We start from the raw sequence: 13,344 nt of genomic DNA, 5'->3' as shown, positions 1-13,344 counted from the left end.
AAAATATTAAGCAGCATTGACTGTATATGTAATTCAACATTTATAGAAATGTTTTTAAGCAACAAATAAGCATATTAGAATGATTCCTGAAGGATTGTGTGACACTGAAGACTGGAGCAATGGCTGCTGAAAATTCAGCTTTGCCATCACAGGAATAATAATAATAAAAAAGTAAAATAGAAAAAAGTTGTAATAATCTTTCACAATATTACTTGTTACTGTATTTTTTCTCCTGAAATATTAAATAAAGTATTAGTAGATGTTTAGATTTGCCACCCAATTTGAATGCGGCTTGGAAAACTCAAACACTAACTGTTATTAGGGGAAGAGATCGTTTAACAGACAATGTTGCTGCCTGGCATTAGCGTCATCACGGAATAAACACCAGAATATTTGTGTATAGTGCATAGGAACAGAAGACCAGATTTACATGTTTATTTTTGGAAACACATTTTATGTGGTCAAGTATAAACAGAAACTCCAAGTCAGATAGCAATCATCAATGTAAACAGGCTAGAAGAGTAACACTTGAGCAATAAAACTTTCCTCTAGAAAAGGCCTCAATACACACCAGCACACAACACTCACGCATCTTGATTTTGTTCTAAATGTTTAACGCCATCACTACTTAACCGTGAGCATGGTGCATGATTACCTTAGCATAAACAAAAAAGTGTGAATGTTCCACTGTGAGCCATACGATGAGGATGTGCTCTGAGCTGTTCAAGTGGAAATATGACTCATGCACTGTTTTACTGATACCATAACTCAGCACTATCCAAACCCACAGAGAGAACATAACAAACTGGCCCTGCTTCAGTACTATGCAGGCTCCATGAACTGCTTCTGAAACACTTCACCGCAGCCAAAACCTGCTGTTTACGTTAGTGTTATTGTTCTGACAATGGACTTGGATGTGTACATACCCTTGAGCATCCATTTTAAAGGTTAGATTTGTGTTTTTTTTAAATGACTATGTAAGACATGTGGGTGTAAGGTAACTATCCGAACCATTCTGAGAATGGAAACATTGCTCTAGCTTGTTTAGTAGCCATTTATTTGGCAAGCTCAAATTTAGCATGCTAACATAATACAATACACATGGTGGCAGTAAACAAGCTAATGAGATACAATGTGATGAAACCTAACAGGCAGTCTTATTAAAAATTCAACAAAATGACATGGAAATTAATCCTCTCACATCATCTACCAACACATTTGTTTAGAACTGTTTTGGACGGTTTGCGCTAAAAACAGTGCACAATGCATATTTCTCTCCTGAATCAGACGACAACTTATTTGCTGAAGAAAGCAATATTGAAGAATGAAGAGAGGACTTGTATTTTACCCAGAAGCAACAGTTTGAAGAAAACTTAATAAAAGATTTGTTTCTTAACAGTACATTAAATGATTGACTGGAGTCGACTTGTGGATTACTGTGATGTTTTTTACCAGCTGTTCTGACGGCACCCATTCAATGCATAGGATGCATTTGTGAGCAAGTGATTTAATCCTACATTTCTCCAAATCTGTTCTGATTATAAAAACAAACTCATCCACATCTTAGAAGGAACAACATGAAGGTACATTTTCAGCTTGAACTATTCCACTATCTATTTTTCTAATCAAGTTTACACATGCAGTCTGTGAAGAGAATCATAAGATTATTTAAAGAAAAACTTCACTATGATTTCATGACGACTGTTTTAGTGTCTTCAGAATGAGTTCATCAGTTGTGCTCAAGCTGTGAAAAGCGTGTTTGAATTGCACCGTTGACTTTCACACCGTCTCGCTGTTAAGCATCTTCTCTCCCCAGTGCCATCAGAGGAAGTCTGCACTTCCCTACCATGAACCATCGAAAAGGAAGTGACCTCACGAAGCTGCAGAGTCTCTCTATACACCGCATTCACTGCATAAACTGCATCTTTAACAAGCAAACAGACGAGCTGATGGCTCTGTGAAATCGAAATAAACTGAACATTTGCCTCCGATCTATAGTATTTTGTACTTTTTAAAATCAATCATAAAACATCATAAAATAGTCTCAAATTATCTGAGACTAAATTTAGACTTGATTCAGACTTGAAAGACTTAAAGACTCATGAAAAAGTTTTGAGTGGGCTTTTTACAGAAAGAAAAAATGGTTTGTTGTTTAGAACAGTTCTTTTTTTCTTTTGCCAACTTTGATTCAAGTACAATTTCACATGCTTTCATTTACACAAGCATGGCTTAATTAACAAATAAACAGACTCAAAGAACAAGAAAATGAATCATCTTGCAACAGGGTTATAAAACTAACTTGCAACATACAAAAAATTCTAACACACTCACACACACACACTAAACAACTAAACATTACAAGGGCTTTGAGTCTTGACTTGTAAACACTTCAGCCAACCACAAGATTTTCTCTAAAGTTCACACCAAAATTAGTGGTATTACTTGTTGAAAAGTAATGTGTTTACAGTAAGAAATAAACAAAAGGAGGTTACAATAAGAACTGTACTAATAAAGTACTAAGAACAATCCCAGTGTGATTAGAAAGAGTCCCATCTCACACCTTCCTGGTGCTAACAAGTATGTGGCGCTACAACGCTAATAAGCTTTCATGGACTCCTCACACCTGAGCTCAGAGGTTTCCTGCTGCAATATGCCGCTGATGTACTGGTGTCACTGAAGAGAGAGTGAGTGCACAAGTCGTAGAGATACTCACTCTCTCTTTCTCTCCAAATCAACACTAGCATCCTGTCTGTCTGAAGTGCTGCAGCTCAGTGTGACCAACACTCTTCCAGTCAGCACACAAACTCGCCATGCTCTGACAGTCAGCATTAGAGGCCTACTGAGTTCAGCTCAACACAAACATACACACTTGCCAACACACTCTAGTGCTGAACAATATAACAAGCGATACAATGAAAATTAAATATATATCCGCAATGACTTGTTGGCAGCAAATCATGAACAATTCTTTTTTTATTTGGAGATATAGCGCCACATTTTAGACTGAGAATGCAATCCCATAAAAGCACAGACTGGAGTGGAGAGTTTCAGCACAAATTAAAGAACACAGATGCAGCCGGCTCATTTACATTACTGACCAATGCAATCTAACAAGAGCAGCGCAAATTAGCATAGGGTGGCAAACAAGCAGAACATGAAAATCTATTGTGGGTAATCTACTTAAAACATAAGTGCAACATGGGTTAAATCATGCTTTTTTTTTTGGAAGTTAAATAAAGGCGCAAATACCAGTACACTGACTACTGCAAACATTAGTAAACCACCTTGCATGATAAATTTAAATACTCTCCTTCCATAAATTGTGTCTGAAAGGGAAATTCCTCCAAATGCAAATGCATGTTTCACTGCGCATTTAGCCAACAATTATTAGATTATTACATTTTTACTGTAATTAACTTATTTGATTAAACATTTTGAATCTACACTACCATTCATAAGTTTGGGATCAATAAGATATTAAAAACCTTTCTTGAAAGTCATCTCCAGTGCTCACCAAGACTGCTTTTATTTGTTCAAAAATACAGTAAAAATAGTAATATTGTGAAATACTACTATAATTCAAATAACTGTTTTCTGTTTTATAATGTAATTTACTCCTGATTAAAAAAGCAGTTTTTCAGCATCATTACTCCAGTCTTCAGTGTCACATGATCCTTCAGAAATAATTATCAAATGCTGCTTTGCTGCTGTTGTGCTGACTAACATTTTTGAACACCATTTATCTGAAATAGAAATGTTTTGTAACATTGTAAAAATTTTTCAGTCAGTTAAACTGTTAATATCTTACTGTACTGACCCCAAACTTTTGAACGGTAGAGTAATTGGTCGCATTCGAGATGTTTATTTCATACTGTCAAAAGTGTGAAATTTCAAGATAGAACTGTTTTTGCTATTTCGCACAGCACTAACACTCTACGCACACTCACTAACACCCCGAAACAGTGTTGATGCTTGGGCATGCTAAATTAAGGCGAGCAACTCACGACCAGTGGTGAGTCTAGGCTGTGAATCCATCCACTTCCTCCTGCAGGGAAAGGTCAAAAGGGAAATGCTGAGTTCAGCACTTACTCTGACAAAGTTGTCGGGGAAGAGCCCCCTCCGACCGTCCAGCTCTCCTTCCCACCAGCCGCCCTCATCCTTCCTGATGTTACTGATGATGTCACCGACAGCGATGGTCAACTCGTCATCGTGCTGGGCCTGGTAATCAAACTCCACAATGGCTTCCACTGAGAGAGAGGAAAACAAACAGAGATTTAGAGATCATGGTTACATACAGGAAGCAGGATATACAGTATTACTGTATGAGACTCACACAGACACGCAACTTTCACATTAAATGAAAATGACAGCTCCGTCTACATTAGATCTAATTATGTCTCTTAAAAACTAGATATAATTGTCATCATTACACTTCACCTTAGGAACTGCAAACACATTTTTAATGTAGCTTTTGTAATTCAACATGCCCAACCTTCACAGATCCTGTTTTGGTAACAAAAACACTAGGCTGTTATAGGTAGTTACCAAGGTGTTGCTATGTAGGTACCAAGATGTTTAAAATGTTTGTTATGCTGCTATGTGTTCTGGCTTATTTCAATGGTTCTTGGTTGAGTTCCGGATGGTTGCCAGAGCATTGCTATGTGGGTACTAAAGTGTTTGGAAGGTTTTTGCATGTTGTTATACATGTTGTCTATGTGTTCCGAGTTGATTCTAGTGTGTTCTAGATGGTTTTTAGTTGTTGCTTGTTTCTAAGTTGTTTTGTGTGGTTTTTAGGGTCTTTCTAAGTGATTCTAGGATGTTCTGGGTGGTTTTTAGGGCATTCTGACTGGTTGCTTACTGTTTCAAGTAAAAGTTGCCCATTCCCAAATCTCTATGATATTTTGTTGTCTAGACATGGCTTGGGACTTTCCTTCGATATAAGTCAAAGGGAGTTTTTCACCCGTTTTATTGTCCTGTTGGAGAAAATCGTAAGTGTAATCACTTTTAATCCCAATTATTTATTTTAATTTTTATTTAATTTGTCGAAACTACTGTGCAGAAATTGCACATTACACCCTTTAAGGTTTATGCAAATCCCCAAATGAACAGTAGAAATACTGATGCTTACCACAAAAACTACTTTATCATGTGTTCTCTGACAACATCATAACTTATTTTATCACATAATCATATATTTGTAGCAATAATACATTTACTGAGATAGCAAAGAAAGATACAAGTCCTTCCATAGGAATAAGAGCTAATAGGCCCCTGGAGCATAAGCAGGCATCATGTTTTCGCTGCAGATAGGAGGATTACTCTAGGTGAGATCAAGGCAGGAGAGAAAGCAACAAAACAAGAAGATGAGGAATTAAAGTGACAAGATTTTTTCACATTACAGCTTATAACATTAAAAGTAACTTTTTGAACTCTAGTGAACTACACAGGTGCTATTTCTGTTCGGGAAGTGCAAGATGAGAATGCCATCCACTCAGCTTTGTGACTCTCTGTGGATTTAAATTGAATTGTGTGTTTGCATGAGGTCATGACGGTGAGGAGGGGTTACAGTAAGGATGTAGATGAGAGATGGAGATAGAACATCACAATGATGAGTCATCACACCCATGCCTCACTCCAATGCAATGCACACTGCACAGACACACACACACACACACACAGTAGGATACTGCAAACATCCTTTGTGTCTTCTATACAAATCTATATCTATTTGTTCGATCTATATCAGTAGCCCCAAACTACAGGTTTCATATAGGATACCAACCCACCCGGATTATTGCTCCATGCAGAAGGATATCGATAGCCTACCATTAGATACTCAAGAATGCATTAATGCATTGGCCTATATGATCCCTCAGATGAGCCTGCAGAATATTCTGGAAACTGCTGAGCAATGCAGGGAGAAAAGCATGAGGTCGTATAACAGAAATCGGTCAGCCCGCAGCCATAACAAACACAAAGGTAACGAATACTTCCAAACATGTGGTGGAACGCGCCTACGCATATGCACAGATATAAAAAAAACCTACAGGCACAAACCCCCCCACACACACACACATAAATACAGAAATGCTACAGTCTGTTTTGTCATATGGTGATTTATCATCTTGAATGACTGATCAGGCCCAGACAGACTTTTCTCTCTATTCCTTCACCTTTATTTTGTTGGGAAAAGTGTAGAATTCAGTTTTAAAAAGCTTATAATCAAATACGAATGGACAATTTACCAGGACAGTATAAAAATATATTTATATAATAAAATAAACATACAAGGATTGGGAAATATATACAATTTATAACTGATGGGCGTTCCATTTTTATTGGAAATCACCTGTGTTCTGTGGAGTTTTACAGTCATAGTTCGTATACATCGAATCATAACATGACCTAAATTATAACTATTCTTCCTTGACCTTTCTACAGGCTTGGAACACAATGCTGGATCTTTCATTCTTTAAAGGATGTTGTACTACCCCTTGATAACATTCTGAGTGATCACAATCAAGTAGGTCCATCTGTGATTTTCTTTTGAGCAGTATCTTCCCTCTCGCTATTTGTCCCTTTGTCATCTTCCGGTTGTTTGAGGTTTGGATTAGAAATAAAGATGTGACATAGCTGCCATGTTTATGGTGAAACAGCTTGCAAAAAAGCCTCACACCCACACTTACACCCCTGCACGAGAATACTGGAGTTTGTCTTGAATCTCCGCCACACCCTCAAATGTCAGCCTCTGTCTGACTTTTCAGCACAACCCTTCTTCAGCTGACCAACACAAACACATTTACACACAACAACACAACAAAACAAACAAAGACATAAAAAACCACAAAGCTGTTTCTTCTTAATTCTTGTCTTTCTTCTGCTTTTTTTAATGGTCACAAGAGAGACTGAAATAGTATTAGTCAGGACCAGTTATCATATTACTGACACATCTGATACTAATACTTACATTCAGAGTTAGAAATTCAAAATATGGGGACTGCTTTCTGTTAATTTAATTTGATCTGTAAGAGGAACTATAAATAATTACTCTGAATTTGTGTTAATGAATTGATTATATAAAACTATTTGACATCAAGAATAACAGAATATTGATTAAAAAATAAAAAATAAATTAAAAAAGGAAATATCCCTATAAAGAGTTCCTCTGATTTTTGTTAATTTAGTTTTATCTGTAAGACAAAATATATTTTCAATCGATTTACTGATAATTTGTGTTATCTGTGTGTAATTAATAATATTAAAGTAATTGACATTACAGAATATTTTTTAAATAAAATATATTATTTTAAATATAATACAATATATTAACTATATTTAACTATTATTTTTATTTAATTAGTTTAAATAAAATATTTCATTAAAAAAAAGTCCCCATAAAGGTAAAAATATACAAGAAAATTAATTCAAATAGTGCCCATTAACTGGAAGCATTGCAGTGTATGCAATGCAAACACCACTTAAAAATCTAAAAATCTAGTAACTACTACAACAGCAACACTTGACCTAAATAAGGGCTTTGTGTGTTTAACTGGTCAACCACCTGACTCTGATGTCATGTGATTACTCATTTCATTTTCAAAGTTACCTATGCACCACGTGTGCGCATTAAAGATTAGAGGTATTGTTCCAACCAGCATCAGTGCGTGCTGGTCATCTCCCTGAGAAGCTAAAAATACTCCTCTTCTTAAATAGCTCTTTAAACCTGTGTGTCGACTCAGCTGATTTGCACTGATGTGAGTCAAGTGTTTGTCTGCTTTACAGGACCTCAGTGAAACAATGTGATGCACTTTCACAGCAGCATAACTCACTGAGCTCAAGCATTAAACATCAACACACTCGATTTGTAATACTGACTAAATTTATGTAGGTCTGACCATGATGTATTTTTCGATGAATCCGCTATGTTAGCAATAATAACATCACCTGCTTGACGGAAAAGGTTTTTGCAACAAAACCCGCAATTGTTACACGTTATACACGTTATTGGGGTCACTTCAACCCGCGAACATGAAAAACAACCCGCGGAAACAGTGATAAAGTAGCCCAATTCTGCAGAAAAACAGCAGACTTGGCAGACGAATAGAAATGTCTACAACAGACACGAGCGCTGTCTCGGCGCGACCACAGCTTGAAGTTGGCTTTCCTCTGTATATAAATATCCTTAAAAGTACAATTTTAGCTGTATTATTTGTGTCCCCTACAAAAACTGCTCTTGAGAAATCTTGTGTTTATTGCCCCCCCCAACTGTTAGACGAAATTTACGCCCCTGGGCCTGACCCATTAACCCATCACAAGCAGGGCTCAACATTAAGCCTTGACACGCATTCACTTGTCTGAGTAAAAAAGATATTTGTCTGGGAGATATTTTTTTTTTTTTGGTGTAAATATAATCTGAAGCAATAGTCTCAGTGCTCTATCAGGTTTTACTTTAATCAGCATATTTGGATACTTGCCTTAAATTGATTTCTAGGACACTTTTTTACTTCATGAAGGGCAATATTTTCCTTACCTTGTTAAATGCATTACTATTCAGTTGTTACCATATCTCCCCTTTACGGCCGCTTTGCACCCTCGATGCGCACTTTTGCCGAATCCACACTGAGGTGAGCTCTGCAGCAGACTTCTACCCAACTGTCAAAGCGCCATTATGTCACAAAAGTGTGGACTCAGAGGAAGACTGTGAGGGCTTAGGGTGCAATTTGGGACAGGGGCTTTATGAATAGCTCACTGAATCATTGACTCACCTGATTCGTTCAAAAATGCTGAAACATTCAGTAACAAAACACTGTTGTGTGTGGCTCGGAGACTGTTCTGCTGTGGCTTTGCTTACAACAATTGAAATGGAGCAAAAACAGTCAAAAATCTGTCTAAAATGTAAGTCAATTAATATTAAATACTATTAAACTGCTGTTGTATAAAATCAGTGTCACATTTGCAATTGTGCTGATAGTCGGGAAAACATCACCCTGTTCATGTGATGTTGCTTACTTCTATCATATATTATATAGAATATTTTTCTTTACTTTTTTTTCTGCAGTATGTTTGTTCATGTTTGTTTCTTTGCGCGTGCTGTTGACAGGCTGCGGGAGCCTCAACAAGCGTTAATGTCAATCATATAAGCATTGTACCCAATAATCCACTGCATAAGTTAAGACATGAAAGCATTATTGTTAGGTTCCATTGATTCGGAACAAGATCAATAATGTTCCAGCATTGTACGAACAACCTTTTTGGCTAATGATGTGATTGAGCTGAACTAAAATCCCTCATTGTTCTCATCTATGGGGAGCCTGTGACTTACAGCTGATTTTAATTGTTCATTCTCGCTTACTGACTCAGACCAACTGCATCTCCCTCGAAAAATCCCTTAAGGTTAATCAAATTTAGTTTATGTTATTAAATTGCATTACATGGAACAGACATGAATTAAATGAATTACATTGGCAAAAGTATTTTTATACAGCAGACCCTCATGCTCAAGTCTGACTGGATAAGCATTAGGTGTGAATGGCTCAGAATGACCCCAAGATGAGTCAAAGAAAAGAACACAGATGATATCCTTCACAGCCAAACCATTTCATGCCATCCTGACCCATTACACACCTCAGAATCTATATTGAATGAACTGTGGGCCAAATATAATTGCATAAAGCCACTGTCCGGACACAAACAACCACTGTGAAATACAGCAGATTCCAACACAAGCATACCACATTTAGAGCAGTGCTGTGAACGCAGGCGTAGTCCTGACCCATTTCACTACACTGCGCTATGGTCTGGTTTTCACTGTGAGAATAAAACTTTCTTTGTTTCTTACAAAGGCTAAAAAGTCCTTCAGTCAAAAATAGTGAGTTATTTTCTCTTTGTCTTTTGTTGTTTGATTAATATTAAGCACACAGCCGACAGCAGGAATAGCCTGTTGTCACTTTAAGAGCCGCACGGATCCAATTCACTGTTACACACATATTTTCACTTTCAACTGTTTACATTCACTTAAGTCATGACTGATGATGGTTTATGTGAATAATCACCAAGCGCCACATTTTGGCACACTTTTGTGTATTTGACCGTTTAGGCACTCATCTTAAGCTAAATGGTCACTTTGCATTTTACATTTATAAATTTAGCAGATGCTTTTATCCAAAGCGACATACAGTGCATTCAGGCTATAATTTTTTTTTTTTTACCAGTATGTGTGTTCAATGGGAATTGAACCCACAACCTTTTGCACTGCTAACGCAATGCTCTACCACTGAGCCACAGGAACCTTTGCTTTCGCCATTGTAACCCAAAGGTCTTGGGTTCAATTCTTGGTACCAGCAGGGATTGTAGGTAGGCGGAGTGAATGACCAGTGCCCTCTTCAACCGTCAATACCATGACTGAGGTGAGCAAGGCACCTAACACCCAACTGCTCCCCGGGTGCTGCAGCAAAAAAATTAAAATAAAATAAAATCTCTACTAAAATCTCAGTAACCTCTACTGTGTGTGCGCACTTGGCACAAATTCTGAGTATGGGACACCATACTTGGCCACACGCCACTTTCACTTCACTTGCTTGTCTGTGTTCTGTTACGTCTCTGAGCGCATGCACAGAAATCCTCCAGAGGAACGGCGCAAGTTTTCTTTTGTGCTTTTAAAAACATGACTAAATCAACTTTAATAAATCAAGCACGTCCCATTTTGCAAAAGTCACTTTACAGGATTTTACTGATTTGCACATGATATATGGAGGAGCAAAAGTGTACCACTGGAAAGGGGGTGGAATGGGGGGTTATAATAATTTTATCTTGATTATTATATTTTCATAATCATTGGAGGCTGAAATCGATACTGTATATTCCAATGAACTGCACAGCTCTACTGCATTGTAAATAAGCAAATGTACACCGTAATATGTCCATCAATTTTAACATCATGATATAGTGATTATGGTATACCACTACAATCCTAGTTTCTGCCAAGCAAACCACAAATTTACAGGACCTCTATAGAAGAAAAGGGGAAGATCCTCTTAAATGCATGACCACATGTGGCTCGCCATGTGTCCTGGCTTCCCAAATTGTGTCAGCCAAGCCACTGAATCTGTGGGTTAGACTTGGGTCATGTGCAGAAATTCAGAGAAACTAACAAACGACTGGTGCAAGAAACAAAATGACTCACTTTTCCCAGAAGCATAAAACATGCAGTTAACATGCCATTAAATGATGTAGTATGTAGAACAGACACTCTTGCTGCTCCATTCCTGAGCACAGAGTCTAACACCATACTTCCTTAAAGCCATCACTCAACAATCTTTGAGTGTTTCATCATTACAACTTCCATTACAACAACTCTCTCTTAAAAGTTACTTCTCTGAAGTCATAAATAATAAATCATGAATTTTACTTGCATGAAAAAAAAATTCTCGCAAAGTTTCACCATAGCTTAATTGCATGATTTAAAAGCGAAATGTTCAGCGAGTGTAACACTTAAATTATTAATCTACAAAAGCTCTTTCAGCAGATGTTTTTTTCAAATGTATGTGATGAATAAATCTGGAGCTATTCCACAATATCGTACAAAACTCTAACACTAGCTGTGGAACTTCTCTGTTATTGCATGAGGTGACATGACTTTAATTCTTGAATGAAGCAATCTTCCGCAGACTTGAGTAATCAACGATTACTCATGTTCCAAAACACACATAACACTATATTTTCGGAGAAAACGTTATTTTTATTTAAAACAAAACCTTATGGTTTTTATTACTGCATATTGTGCATTTCCCTATAGTGCCTTGTGCAGAAAATTATTACGTCAATTCCTTCCAAAATAGCTCTATTCTGGAATATTTTAGAAAGATCTATGAAAATTATTATCCAACATAGGGATGCTCCGAAGGCATCTGCAGAAAATTTTTATGCTGCATTCAGGGGAAAATCAACAGCAATGGATTTAAACATGCAAGATGTGTTAAACGGAGAGTGTTTAATACTCTTGTTGAAGGCTGAAAGAATAATCAAATTAGCCAAATAACCATAAACAAAAGAAGTTGGAGATGTGTAGATCTTCCAAATCTAGTGATAAGTACAACGACTACTGGTTCCCCTACACCGTTCCCACTGGCAATAAAAGAGCAACTATCATAACATGGAGGAAAATGAGGTAGATGTGTAAATGCTCCACTACATAACGGGAACTCATCATACACAGAAACATACCTCTCTCACCACTTCCCTGTTCTCTGCCAAATGGCAATGAATGAGCATGACACAGCAGCCATGATAGTGAAGAGACCGGAGTACAGTGCAACACTTTCCAGAATCCTAAGCTCACCACATCACTGGGGAGGAAAAGCGAAGCTTGAGCTTGCAGCAAAAACAGTAACAGAGGAAACTAGGGCTTTAATAACTTGCATGCGATATGAGGATTCACAAAGAGCCCTTGATCACTATGAACTCACTTAGTGATAGCATGTTTAATTCAAAAATAAGAGCCAAAAATCCATGCATTTCAGCTTAAGAATGCTATCAGTCGCGCTGTTCAATGCTGAACCCGAAATCACAGGTGGGTCATGTATACTTCGTCTGAAAATGATTCCTTCTGAGGCTTGGCCTGTTAATTACTCTCATTAAATCATTAAATAAGTCAACAAATATTCCATACATGCATATCTTCGGGAGCATCACATGAAATCGCTGATTCTAAATATTAAGATGTTGCATAGTGTTTATCTCAGTATTGTTGCAAACCTTTGTACCTTTTCTCCTTTCTCAACATTATAGGCCTGTTCACACCAAGAAGGATAATTATAACAGTAACTATATTAGCGTCTACACCAACGCACAATAACATTCTGTTTATTATAAGCATGCACCACAGTTTTGTCGTCTGCCTCTTTAAATGCCTGAGCTCTTTAAAAGCAGTATGGATTCTGATTTGCTGTCAATGTTTTTAAGCATTCATCAGCTGGAAAATATTATTCTGAAAGGGATTCCAATGATATTGTTCCTCATTAAAGTTATGGTGAGAACCCCGCTACTCTCTTAAATTTAAAACTTTATCTTTATAGTTATATTTATTGTTCTTGGTGTGAACAGGCCTTCATTCCCCCTCATGTTGTTCCAAACCTGTACAACTTTCTTTCTTCTGTTGAACACAAAATAAAAATCGGAAAGATTTTTAAAAATGTCTTCATGTATTTCCGTCTCTACAATAAAAGTTAATGGGCTACGATGTTGTTTTGAACCTCATTGACTTCCACTGTATATTTCTCAAATCTTATCCTTGTCTTCAACATGATTCGACAGAAAGAAAGTTGTACAGGTTTGGAATGACATGAA

General features: G+C 37.1%; 1 protein-coding gene across 4 annotated transcripts in view; it reads right to left on the bottom strand.

The window, feature by feature from the left end:
• Nucleotides 1-13,344, bottom strand: part of LOC109062124 (SH3 domain-containing kinase-binding protein 1-like) — a 43,471-nt gene that overhangs the window by 27,857 nt on the left and 2,270 nt on the right. For all 4 annotated transcript variants that reach the window (XM_042714466.1, XM_042714468.1, XM_042714465.1 and 1 more), the window contains exon 2: nt 4,090-4,247. In XM_042714466.1, coding sequence (XP_042570400.1) covers nt 4,090-4,247 — 158 coding nt within the window. The remainder of the gene's footprint in view (nt 1-4,089; nt 4,248-13,344) is intronic.

The sequence above is a fragment of the Cyprinus carpio genome, chromosome A24 (assembly GCF_018340385.1).
Source record: "Cyprinus carpio isolate SPL01 chromosome A24, ASM1834038v1, whole genome shotgun sequence".
Classification (NCBI taxonomy): Eukaryota; Metazoa; Chordata; class Actinopteri; order Cypriniformes; family Cyprinidae; genus Cyprinus; species Cyprinus carpio.
This window is presented reverse-complemented; position numbering and strand designations above follow the sequence as displayed.